This window comes from Neophocaena asiaeorientalis, unplaced genomic scaffold (genome assembly GCF_003031525.2).
Source record: "Neophocaena asiaeorientalis asiaeorientalis breed wild unplaced genomic scaffold, Neophocaena_asiaeorientalis_V1.1 scaffold307, whole genome shotgun sequence".
NCBI classification, from domain to species: Eukaryota; Metazoa; Chordata; class Mammalia; order Artiodactyla; family Phocoenidae; genus Neophocaena; species Neophocaena asiaeorientalis.
The window spans coordinates 1468895-1482599 of NW_020171817.1; the positions used below are offsets into that span (position 1 = coordinate 1468895).

General features: G+C 48.4%; 1 protein-coding gene across 3 annotated transcripts in view; it reads left to right on the forward strand.

Moving 5' to 3' along the window:
* F13A1 (coagulation factor XIII A chain) overlaps positions 1-13705 on the forward strand; it is a 137480-nt gene that overhangs the window by 97985 nt on the left and 25790 nt on the right. For all 3 annotated transcript variants that reach the window (XM_024738487.1, XM_024738478.1, XM_024738492.1), the window contains exons 11-12: positions 5448-5601; positions 12752-13039. In XM_024738487.1, coding sequence (XP_024594255.1) covers positions 5448-5601; positions 12752-13039 — 442 coding nt within the window. The remainder of the gene's footprint in view (positions 1-5447; positions 5602-12751; positions 13040-13705) is intronic.

Sequence of the window (13705 nt, forward strand, 5' to 3'; positions counted from 1 at the left end):
CCACAGGCGGGGAAGGAGGGGGCAGGAGGGGGCAGGCCTGGGAAATGTTTCGGAAATAAGCAAAAGCGGAAATGTGAATTACACAAAAGGAACAGTGTCTCTTCTACTGTTCCTACCATTACAGTTTCTAGACGCCTTGGGAGAACAGGCAGACCGTATTTGGAATTTCACCCTCTCGACTTCATTTTGAGATTTAAAGATTTATCCAGTCCTCCCCAGCTGCCGTCTGATCATTTCTGATGCTATGAGCACTTCTTAATGGGAAATGACTCTAAAACTCGCCAAGCCTTGTTTTTTGTATTTTCATTAAGCTTTGTTGCTGCGAAGGGGAGAGGAACAGCCTCCCTCCAGGAGCGAATTGCCTAAGAGCTGTTAATGCGAACGCTTTCTGTTGTTATTAAATATAGATCGCGGTGTCGTGAATGTCATCGGGACTCTTAGGTTATAATTACTCCTCTCTCACCCACTGCAGACTTGTCTGACAGCGTGTAGGATTGCTGCTTTGGCACGGGCTGAGCTTCAGGGCTGAGCCATTTATAAGAGATGCTCCAACTGCTGAAAAGTGCGTGAGGACTCTTTTCTCAAGGGTCCTAAAGTAGGACTCCATGGGGCGCATCGGATTTCACTTTAATGAGAGTCTATGTGACTCGGGTTCTAGACAGCATCTTCCCTCCCTTTCTCGCCTCCCTGCTGCCTAAGCTTGCCTCTCCCTGACCCCAGCCACGTCAGCCGGAACGTGCCTTTTCTTGCCTCTCGGCAGACTTTCTTGGTCACTCCTTACTCATTTCCGGGCCAGATCAAGCATCATCTTCATTGACTTCCTTTGGTTTTCTCAGGGCTTTTTTAGGGGAAGCACGACCCCAAATAAGAGAGGTATGCACGAAAAGCATCCTACCTCTGCCCTTCTCCTCTTCTCCTCCGTTTTGGAAATCTACGCTTCCCATTTCTAGATTTCTTCCAGGGATCGAAGCTTACTTCTCTACCCCGCTCCCTTCTCATGCCCTCAGCCCTGCGATGAATTTCTTGGTTCTGGAGGCTGTTTGGCCCGTCCTCCCTGACTACTGGGGACCTGGGGCTCCTAAAGAGAGCAGAACGGTTCTCAGCGTCGGGGCTACTTTCCCAATTCCCACGCAATTCCCACGTTCACTAAGCATTCAGGAGCTGCTGCTTCTCTTCTGTCTTAGCTTCTTCTAGTTGTGTCTGTTGACCCCCTCACGCCATCCCACTCAAACTCACACACACACACACACACACACACACACACACACACACACACACACACGAACACGCACGCACCCATTTTCCCTCCCTGGCCCGGAGCTAATTTTCAGGGCAGCAGTGACCGGCTCCTCAGGGCCGCAGTCACCACCCCCTTGCTCCAGAGGCCACACCTTCCCTTGCTCCGGGCCAGCAGTTCCCTGTATGCTAACTATGCAACCGCTTCTCTGCAGATTCTTCGTTCTCAATTCAAGCTTGTTTACTTTGCTACCACTTATGAGATGCAGCCCATTTTTTGGCATCCCCTAGTCTGATCTAAAATAATTCACCCATTCGTTCAAATAACCTATGAAACTTGGAAATCATCTTGGCTTCTCTTCTTAACCTTCCTCAGGCATCTTGCCGGAAATATAATACCTTCCAATAAGATCACAGATCCAACCACGCCAGCGATCTCCATCGTTACCCTCTGAGCTCTGAACAGCACTGAGATCTGGGACGTCTGCCCCTAAATCATCTGCTTCCTCCTCGCTTGCCCCTTTCCTGTTTCTTCTCCACAAACCAGCCAGAAGTATCCTTCATAATGTAAATAGAAACATGTCACTCCCCTGCCCCAAACCTTCTAACGGATTCCCATCACTTTTACAATACACTGAGGCATAAATCATTACAAGGTTCTGTGCGATATGGACCCTGGCTTCCCCTCCACCCCCATCCCTTTGCTCATTTCCTTCCAGCCACACTGACCTTGCTATTTTGTCAGAGTCTTTACACATACTGTTCCTTTGGCTATGACAGCTCCTCCCCTACCCTCCACCCCACTTAGCATGTCCTGTTGCCTCCCTGCGTCCAGATCTCTGTTCAGCTCACCTCCTCGAAGAGACCTTCACTCACACCACCTCGCACCTGAAACGTCACCACCTGCCCTGTTGTTTCTGTCCTTCTACTCTGACTCAGTGTTATTATTTCTCTCCTTGCTAGAATGTAAGTTCCACGCAGGTAAGCTCTGTTGGCTTCTCATCGCTGAAAGCAGGGTCTGGCACATGGCAGCCACCAGTAAATACATGAATGAATAGAGCAAGCAAAAGCGTGTGCATACACCGCTGAGAGCAGTATCCCAGAGAGACAGGGGTCACATGGCACCCTCAAGTGCCGACAGTCCTGGTGGGAGATGAGGCCCACGTACGCAGCGGCAGGGGGCGCACATGGGAGTGTGGCCACGTAGCCAGCGCCCGCGGGCTGAAGGAGTGGCAAGCACGGGCTCGACGTCTGGCAGCTGTGCCAGGAGGGCTCCAGGAACAGGTGGGCACCCACTGCGTTCCCTCAGAAGCCCTGGAAGGAGCACCCCCTTCTCAGCACAGCCTGCAGGGTAGTTACTTCCCCTTGGGAACAGATGAAGAGAGCAGACACTGTCCTGGGTCCCGAAAACCAGAGCTTCCATCCTGAGAGGTGAGAAGTGTAGCTTCTGCCGGCAGTGGGCACACGTTCACATTCCTTGGGCAACGAGCAGAAGTTTGCAGAGAGGCCCCTCTCTAGCCTGAGGACCCAGCCCCCCTTTGCTGAGCCCCAGGGGCCCTGAAACATCCAAACATGCTCTGGTATCAGAGTCTTTACACATACTGTTCCTCCTGGTAGGAAAGCTCTCCCCTACTGTCCACCCCACTTTGAAGTGCCTGTGTCTCGCCAAGAAGCAGGGGGTGGTGGGGCTGAGAATAGCCGTATTTCACGTTGGGTTGCCTAGGTTCTGCGTGACCAGAGCCCTTTCAAATGTATGGGTGAGACCAGATGGTCCCGAAGACTCCTTTCCACTCAAAAGAAATTAAACACAGGACTTTCACAGGTGTTGCTTTTCTACTTGCCAGCCTTGCAAGGGAGGTATAATCAAACCCAGGCTCAGAGATACTCAGTAACTTGCCCAAAGTCACGGAGCCTAGGTCCGATATTTCTTCCCCTTATGACTGTTCTACCGTAGAGATTCAGCTGGTCTTGCATACGCTTTCTAAGCCCCTCGGCGATTCTAACGTGCGGTCAGGACGGAGAACCGCCACACTAGTGGCTGCAACCGAAAAGAAAGCTTGCGGATGTCACTTGGAAAGGATCCTTTCCCTAAACCCTCACATTTTATGTATGTGTTTCTCCTTCCCTTTCCTCACAAAGGACAGTGTAGTGGGCTGGCCTGAGATTTTAGCCTACATAAATTTCCTAAGCTATGCTCAAGGGGAGACGAGGATTTATCCACTTTCATATTTAGCCTTGTCTCCCTGGAAAACTGAAAGCTGCTTTAAGAGTTGTTTATTAAGAGGACATTTATCATCATTGTGGCTATAGTTTGCAAGTGGGGAGGGAGCTGTCCATGCCTGCATGGTCTCCGCCAGAGGGACGGCAGAAATTCTCAGGAAGCTCATTTAAAGTTTCCTTGAACTTTTTTCTCCAAAATGAGAAATATTCTTGAGGTGTCTGCTCTGTTACCTCTCTTGTCCCGATTCCTGGTTTCGCATTCCAGCCTTTCACATCACGTGTCTTTCGCCACCGAGCCCTGGATACTGTGCTGAGGAACAGGGCCAACACCATCACCCCTCAGAAACCTGAGGCAGCATCGAACCACCCAGGCCCCGGGCCTGGAAGCGCCTCCCTACCACGTGGTGCCATGGTCCTGTGGGGTGATGTGGGAGAGGCAGTGAGCTGCGAAACTCCAGGGAACATGTACGGGTCACCCCGGGTGAAGGTCAGGACATGTGCTATGACCACCCAGGGTGAGGGTCAGGGCATGTGCTATGACCACCCAGGGTGAGGGTCAGGGCATGTGCTATGACCACCCAGGGTGAGGGTCAGGGCGTGTGCTATGACCACCCAGGGTGAGGGTCAGGGCATGTGCTATGACCACTCGAGGTGAAGGTCAGGACATGTGCTATGACCACTTAAGGTGAAGGTCAGGGCATGTGCTATCACCACCCAGGGTGAGGGTCAGGACATGTGCTATGACCACTCAAGGTGAAGGTCAGGACATGTGCTATGACCACTCAAGGTGAAGGTCAGGGCATGTGCTATGACCACCCAGGGTGAAGGTCAGGACATGTGCTATGACCACCCAGGGTGAAGGTCAGGACATGTGCTATGACCACTCAAGGTGAAGGTCAGGACATGTGCTATGACCACCCAGGGTGAGGGTCAGGGCATGTGCAATGGGCATGCCCCTGCCCACGTTTGTACTTCTTCTCCACCACCTCCCAGCCATGTGACCACGAACACTCGGCTGACTCTCTGACTCTTGGTGCCTCGCCTATAAAACAGGGATAATAGTACCTACCTCACAGGATGGTCGCTGTGGGGGTTAAATTAAATCATTAAAAAATGTCCCTGAAACATTATGGGTCAATAAATATTGACTACTTCCTTTGTCCTTAATGGAGATCAGACTTCACGTAAATTCAGAACATTTTGTGAGAAAGCAGAGAAAAGTTGCTCTCTTAAACCTCATCTTTAAAAGCGAGGGATCTATCATCAAGTCTTCCCATTACCTAGTAATGATCATTACATTTTTACTCAATTTTGATGTTTACAAACCTCTGTAAGAATCGTGCTCACATAGATTCTATCTCGCTCAGTCCCAAGGTGTTCCTATGAAACTGGCAAAACAAGTGTAATTATTTTCATCTTATAGAAGCAGGAACGGAGGTTCAGAGAGGACAAGGTAACTTTCGAAAAGTACACACCCAAGGTCAGAGCCCGTGTTCCCTACAGCGGATCCAGTGCGTCTCTCAAGTACCTTCCTCAGAACCTTTGAAGCGGCCAGTCCCTCTGCCTATCACAGCCTTTCTTCCCTCCATTTACTTTCTTTAATTATTTTAAGCTTTAATGGGGTAAAATTGATATTTAAAATGCATACATTTAATGTATGCATCTTGATGGATTTGGACCAATGCATCTACCTGGAGAAAAATCTCCCAGGAGCCACCCAGCAGACTTTCTCTTCTTCCTGGAAGTAGGTCACGCCATCACTGTCAGCTTAAAGAAGTCTGAGGAGAGTAACAGGGTACTTTCTGCTTTGCCTCAGGAGGTAGGATTTGCCAGCAAGAGAAAGGAAAGAAAGAAATGGTTGGCACTTAACTGACTTAGCACGATGAGTAATGCTGTCTCCAGGGACCCGACATGGCTACACTATTGAGAGTTAGAGATTTTGGTGACAGGAACACTGGATGCTGGCTAATGGTCTCCTCTCCTGTTTTTAGGTCAACAGTGATCTTGTTTACATTACAGCTAAGAAAGATGGCACTCATGTGGTTGAAACCCTCGATACCACCCACATTGGGAAATTAATCGTGACCAAGGAAGTTGGAGGAGATGGCATAAAGGACATTACTGACACCTACAAATTCCAAGAAGGTAAGTTACTGCAATCGAATGAAGATTGCTCTGCCCAAGTCTGTTCGGCACTTTCGTAGTCAGGGTCACTGTCACCACGAAGACGTGTTTCGGAGAAGGCGTGGCCATTTGCAGCATTTGGAAGTTAGGAGAGAACTGGAGTGAATATACATCACACCTACAATTTCTCGTGTCATTGTAGATTTACTTGTTTGTTTGCTTTGAGCGGAATTCTGCTTCACATGGCTTTTGAAATAAATGCTTTAAAGTCACGTCTATTTTAACAGAATATAGAATGTGTTCTTGTTCAGAAAAATATGAAAGAATCTTAATTGCAAATAATCCTATTAGAAAACATTACATAACTAATGTACTTTTAGTTCAATAATGAAATTTAAATACCTGTTCACATTTATTTAGTACCTTGAAAACTATTTTCACATGCGTTGTTCCCTTGACATATCGTGGAAATCCCCTGAGGTAGATGATACAACATTAATACGACACTGTGGTCTCACTAATTCAGGCCAATTAGAATGGAGGCCCGTTTCAATCATGAAATAACGTTAAGGTGGTTCTTGTTAACTCTTCGTGTGTGGAATGTTTGAAATGGAGCTGCTGAGGTCAGTCCTGTCTCCATCGTACTGAGCGCCTGCTCTATGCCTGGAGTTGTTGTTTGGTGCTGGGATCCCCACGGTGAGTAGAACCCAGTTTCTGGGCAAGTGATAGGTTCATTCTGCTGAAGGCTTTGAAAACAAAGAAGAGGGGCAGTCAGTCCAACCAGGAGATTCAGGAAAACAAAGCCCGATAAGAGAAGTCCCAGACCACAGTTAAGGAAGCTGGACCAGGGTTTCCAGGAGATGAGAATACGACAAGGCCATGGGGTGTGAATCAGCCGGTGTGTTTAGGGTCCTGCAGACATTACTAAACATTAAGCGCCCAGAGGCTGGAGTCAAATCTCCCCAAGGTCAGTAGTGGACAGGAGGTGGAGGACCTTGGGTGTCTTCATGGGAACGTGGAATATATGTTACAAGTGATTCACCAACAGCGCTTCTTAGGAATGGCAAATGCCATTTTAGTAAATGGATAAAAATGAAGAGTCATTTGCATATACCTAAATATTCATCAGTATTCCTGAAATGCTGAGTGCAGAATTTGTTTTAAATATTTTAGATCCTCTGTCTCCCTGCTCTTATTTACAAAAGCAATTTGCACTATAAAGAGAAAGTTTGCTGAATTGAGAAAGTCAGGATTTGTGCCATCTGAACCCATGAATTTTTGCTGTATTCCTGAAATAGATAGCTCTTCTCTTCTGTTGGTTTTCATCCACTGCACAACCTCGAAACAAAAGATTTGTTTTTTCTTTTGGGCTTTTTTCTAAAAAGAGAGTTTTTAAAAACATAAGCGAGGGCTTCCCTGGTGGCGCAGTGGTTAAGAATCCACCTGCCAATGCAGGGGACAAGCGTTCGAGCCCTGGTCCGGGAGGATCCCACATGCCGTGGAGCAACTGGGCCCGTGCGCCACAGCTACTGAGCCTGTGCTCTAGAGCCTGTGTGCCACAACTACTGAAGCCCACACGCCTAGAGCCCGCGCTTCACAATGGGAGAAGCCACCACAGTGAGAAACCTGAGCACCACAGCGAGGACCCAACGCAGACAAAAATAAAATTAATTAATTAATTATTATTTTTAAAAAAGCACAATAAAACAAAACAAATGACCCATGCCCTCTTGTGATAGAGTGACAGGCAAAAAGATTTGGAAAGGAAAAAGGATTCCATATAGGAATGAAAGGAACCGGCTGTAACATCCACGCATTTATTCATTCATCCTTTCAACTACTTGCTGTTAACCACCCCCCAGATTCCAAACACTGTCGGGATGGAGACACACACAGCCCTGCTTTCCCATCTATAATAGCTAGAGAGACGGGCGGGAAGCTGTGTGCTGGATGCCTAGGACAGGGGTGGTTGGACAGATGCTCAGGGATCCTGGAGGACCTTAGCTTTCGGCTCCCTGAGTCTGAAGGACAAACAGGGAAACACGGGGATGACTCTTTCCCCAGGGAACGAGTTCTCCAGGAAAAGGCAGCAGGACAGGGATTGTGGATAAACTCTCCCAGTGTGGAGGAGTCCTGAGCAGACAGTGTCTAGAACAAGAGCTGAGCCATCCTCTAGGAAGCCGTCCAAGTGACCAGCTATCTTGTTTAAACTGCTCAGCAAGATGCCCTGCGTGGTCAGCCACAGAGGTGGTGGTGAAGACCAAATCAGGGTCAGACGTCAGTCCATGAAAGAGGAGTCAGGAGCTTGGCCAAGGGAGAATCCCAGATTAAAACAAATTAAATGTGCCAGTTCTGAATGGGGAAGACAGCTGAGGTCCAGGCCTCCAAGGTCTGGCAAGAAGGCAAGGCTCAGAGGAGTGAAAAGTGTGGGGGGCTTGTCCAAGCAGAAGAGTCCCTAAAATCCTCATAGATAGTTTAAGAGGCATCCCATCCTGCTCCTGGGCTGGCGTCTGATTCCAGGTGGATCGTTAGCTTCTTAATCAAGGATGGCATGTGGGTTTCGTATTCTAACCTTGGGAATGATGGAGTGAGCGCCGTTTAAGAAGGAAGCTGACGCCGCTCCTGTGTATGCGGTGGGAAAGGGTGAGTGGTTATCCAGGGGCATCTAGGAGAGACTGCCAGCATCTGGGCCCGTGCATTTGCCACCCTGGTCCTCATTATTGAATCTCTTATATAATTTCTCTACAAATGCTGAGTGTGGCCACTAACCTGTGGTGGGAGTGAAAACAGAGAAAAAAATATTACCAGATTTAGGCACTTACTATTTTAATTAACTAGACTGTGGAAAGATCATTTTTCACTTTGATGAACTAAAGCATGTCTATTTTATACCTTTCTTTAAAATATAAGATGAAGAAACTATAAAATTTGGAAAACTAGAATTCTTAGAACTTCTCCTGCGGCGATGTCTTCTTCTGTGATGGTGTCCGGGTCCCGTTTCCTCTTCGCTCCATCAGTTATACCTTCTGTCACTTGTATTTTCATCTCTCCTTCTCTATTAGCTCCTTCCCATGACCATGTCACCTGTGTTAAGAAAATTTACAAAACTTTTTCAACAATAAAGTCCCCTGCAAACATGGTCCATCCTTTCTTCTCTTTGCCTGCGCGGCTGCCCGCACCCAACATCCTTTTCCTTTTATGTCTCATCCACTGTGCCCTGAGGTCTGCCACCTGCTCACCCTTGAAGCCCTTCTCCTCAAGGTTGCCGAGACATCTGATCGCCATGCAGAATGAACATTTTGCAGATTTCAACTTGCCTAAAACCTCCTGCATTTCTTGATGCTATTTGCTCACTCACAATTCTTGAAATTCTCTCTTCTTTTTTTAATTAAAATTGTTTTTTAATTTTTTTAAATTTATTTTTTATTCAAGTATAGCTGCTGTACAATATTATATAAGTTACAGGTGTACAATATAGTGACTCATAATTTTTCAAGGTTATACTCCATTGATAGTTACTATAAACTATTGGCTATATTCCCCATGTCGTACAATATATCCTTGTAGTTTATTTTATACCTAATAGTTTGTACCTCTTAATCCTCTACCCTCCTATTGTCCCTCCCACACCTTCCCAATGGTAGGCACTAGTTTGCTTTCTATATCTGTTGAGTCTACTTCTTTTTTGTTCTATTCACTAGTTTTTTAGATTCCACATATGAGTGATATCAGACAGTATTTGTCTTTCTCTGTCTGACATATTTGCCTTAGCATAATGTCCTCCAAGTCCATCCGTGGTGCTGCAAATGGCAACACGTGTTCATTCTTTTTTATGGCTGCGTAATATTCCATTGTGTATACATACCACACCTTCCTTTTCCATTCATCTGTTGATTGGACACTTAGGTTGCTTTGACGTTCTCTCTTCTCTTTGTTCCTATGATACAGCTTTCTCCTGGTTCCATCCCAACCTACCTGACTCGTTTTTCCATCTTCTTCTGCAACTCAGAGCTCCCCTTTCTTTGCCCCGCTCAGAATGTTTCTTCCTTCTAGGCTTTGTTCCTACCCAGTAGCTGGTGTTAACATGCACACACATACTGATTCTCCCAAGTCTGTCTCCAGCCTAGACTCCACTTTTAAGCCCCACATTCACCTAAATGTCCCATAGGAACCTGAAACTGAACCTTGCCAAATGCCACCTTCTATCACTCCCTCCCCACCCCAGATCTATTTCTCCCGTGCTCCCTGCCCCAGGAACGAAAACCATGATCCACCCAAACTTAGCACGTTGAGAATAAGTCAAGCAGCAAATCCTCTAAAAGTCCCCTTTGGAAGAGTTCAAAGTTATCTCCTCCCCTCCATTTCCATGGCCCCTCCCTGAGAATCAAATGGTGCTAGGCGTGGAAGCCCCTTAACCTAGTACCTGATATGTAGTAAATGGCCAACCAAAGTTAGTTTCCACTATTGCTGGTAATTCTATTATTACTACCATGCTCCTACTATAGGCTTGGGCTCTGATTATTTTTCCCCTGGATAACTGCTATAGCTTCCCAATTCCACCTTCCCTTCTCACCCTCTTTCCCTCTGTTTAAGTCATTGCCTCCAAAGTGACATATTTAATGACATCAATCTCAACCTGTTGCTGCACAGCTTAAAAGCCCTCACTCGCTTCCGTTGCCTGCAGGGTATTCCAGCCAGAGCTCGCCAAGCCTCTGCTGGTTGCCTTTTTGGCCCCTCGCAGCTCTTCCTAGCCATACCCACAGGCATTAAAATCAGCAGACAGGTGAGCTGTGACAGTTCCTCCACCAAGCCAGGCTCCCACCTGCCTCCATGCCTTTGCTCTTGCTCTGGAAGGAAAAACCCTCTGAGAAGCCTCCCCTGCCCCCGGGTGGTGTCAAATCTCTGCCCCGTGTTCCCTGCGCCACACACAAACGCTTGACCCAGCATCTGTGACGGATACGCATGTGGTGATCCCTCTGCACTAGTGCCCTTAGACCCAGATGGGAAGGGCTGCGCTTCTCGCCTGAGCCTGGCACGGTGCCTGAACATCACAGGGGCACAACTAGCATGAGATGATCGAAGGAATGGTAGCTCAGGTGGCACTTGCACGGGTGAGCTTAACCAAACAGCAGATGTCCTAAACCGGACTATTTCATATCCATTATAAAGATGAAAGTTGTGTCCCTACATGAAGGCAAAGTGCTTCTCCAAACCCCAGCCCTCCAGGGCCTCTGTGCCAGGCTGGGTCCCAGGTCCTGGGGACACAGAGCTTACTTTCTCCTGGGGGAAGTAATGTCACATGGTGACGAGTACTGGGAAAAGGAAAGAAAACCAGGTAAAGTGTTAGTGTGAGACGAGAGGACCAGAGTAACGGAAGTGGGGGGGGACACTCTGAGAAGGTGACATTTGAGCTAAGACCTGAGCGATGAGAAGAGGGGACTCTCATAACACCCAGTTAATGGAAGGGTGGTTTTGACCTTGGTCCTGGAGCCACAGAGGAGCCTCAGAAAATGTGATCTGGCTTTAGATCATTCTCTCGGCCCCAAATTCATGGCCCTGCGTTATGTGAGACATCAGGGCTCAGACCACAACTGCAGAGAGCAGGGATTCCGGCGAGCTGGGATTTCTGCCTCTTACCTGGGCCTGTGCTTCCTGGAGACCCTCGCCTGCCTCGCTGACAGCTCCTGCTCAGAGGGACAGGCTGGTCCCCAGAAGGGAGCTAGTGGTTCCTCCACCTACGACCCTCTGTGAAGTCCCTCCTAGAGCCCAGAAGCTTCCACCGCCCCTCCTCCACTCGGCCAGCTCATCCTCTCCCCACGAGGCGCCTCTCTGACCATGACCATGTTCCCACTGCTGGCATTCACCTCCCACATTTCGCCTAAATGCATGTTTGGTGCCCGTCCAAAGCCATGATCATTAATGCTCTCTTTCTTGGGGACCTATTTGCCAGATGCTCTCCGCTAAAATATTTCACTATGCTTTCCCTATCACAGCCACTCCTTCCCTTTAGTATTATCTGCCTCTTGTCGACTGTGAAACATGTGCTCTAGCCAATGCTTGTCCTGGACCAGTTGTTTCTAGCACATTCTCGCAGTCTTGACAATCAGAGAAATTGTTAATGCACACGCAGAAATACGCATTCATTTGTTCACTACACGTGCTGGCATTTTCTCTGTCTTTGCAAAGTCCCAGTAGCTGCCAATCCTTATGCATGTCCTACCTGTAAACCCCTTACCAACCCTACCACGTATGCGCCCTTATTTTACACACAAGGAAACCGATGGTAGTAATGGTCCCCGCCTTGCAGAGTCCTTCTGAGGATTAGATGAGACAGAGCACAATATACGCTTCCCATGACACCCGTCACATAGATAGCTCTCAGTGATGTTTGTTAGCACTATTAAATAACCTCTTCATTTTCGTTGCTTTAGCTATTAGTTAAGTGAGAGGCAACATCTTAAAAGTTAATGTAGGGCTTCCCTGGTGGCGCAGTGGTTGAGAGTCCGCCTGCCGATGCAGGGGACACGGGTTCAAAGGGGGGGGGCCAAAAAAGGGGGGGCCCCCGCCCCCAAAAAAAAAAAAAAAAAAAAAAAAAAAAAAAAAAGTTAATGTAACTATAAAAACCAGCATTTTTATTTCAAAGTGATTCTTCTTTTGCTAGCCATCTGCATGACTAGCTTTCCCAAGCCAAGTGGGACAGGTCCGAGTGGAAGGAGACATCAGGAAGACATGTCTTGCCGGGCAGACCCATGAATGGGAGAAAACTCACATTGTAGAAGGTGCAAGGCAAGATGCCACTCTTCCGGCTATGTGGCTAGGACATTGGGAGGGAAGCCAAGTAATCCCACAGTTTGAGAAGAGTTAGGTTTTGCCAGTTCTATCTGCTGAGCCCTGAAACAGTGACCCTGGAAAAACAACCCTTGGAGTATGCTGTGTAGCAACCCCTGTTCAGATAGGCCGAACCCGGCAGCCGGGCAGGTCCTAACTCTCTGGGAACTTGATTTTACAGAATGTATAACATGGGATGATGATGACACCTGCCCCAGAGGGAAGCCTGTGGCTCACAGAGGCAGCCCGGCAAGCCCTGCAAGCAGTGCCCACAGCACACCGTTCATTAAGGTGACTTTCTCTCGGGTGGCTTACATTGGCCTTATCTCTGCAACTTTCTTAGGTCAAGAAGAAGAGAGGTTGGCCCTAGGAACTGCCCTGATGTATGGGGCCAAAAAGTCCCTCAACACAGAGGGCGTCGTCAAATCGAGGCCTGATGTCCACATGAATTTTGAAGTGGAGAATGCCGTGCTGGGAAGAGACTTCAAGGTCACCATCACCTTCCGTAACAATGGCCCCGCCCACTACACCATCACAGCCTATCTCTCAGGCAACATCACCTTCTACACCGGGGTCGCCAAGGCAGAATTCAAGAACAAGACATTTGATGTGACACTGGAGCCCTTGTCCTGTAAGTTAACGAGGGGGGCTGTTCTCTCCAGGATGTGTCACCTGCTTCCTTGTCTGGCTTTCTGTTGATGTTCCCTAATAGCTTCCTGTCGAAGTTAAAGCCCTGGCCCAGAGCTCAGGAGCATATGAACCACGGGGCAGGACCCACTCTTCCTAGAAAGGCCCCCACTTTCATCTCCATGACTTGTGCACAGAAGCGAGCACTGAAATTTTCAAAGCTTAGAGCCCCATGAGTCGTGAACATTAAATGTCCCTGAACCTCTTGCTACTTACAGGGTGGGCCAAGGATCTGAAGCATCAGCACCTACTGAGCGCTGGTCAGAAATGCAGACTCTCAGGCCCCACCCCAGACCCATGCATTCTAACAAGGTCCCAGGGGGACTGGTGTGCACAGGAGAGTTGGTGAAGCTTGTGTCTCAGAAAGCGGGCCCGCTGGCGGTACCTCTCTCCCAACGTAGGGACAGCTTTGGGGGGCCGCCCAGCGGGAATGGTGTGTTTGGCTTTACCATTTAGCGGGCAGGGAGATCTAAGCTCCGCAGGGTGGGCTGTCTGATGTACAGGGTCGGGAGAGCCCATCCTTGGGGGAGGAAACTCGAGGAAGCTCTGGAGGCTCTGCTCTCCCGGCCATCTCCCGGGGGCCTCTCCCGCACCTCGATCCCTTACCTCC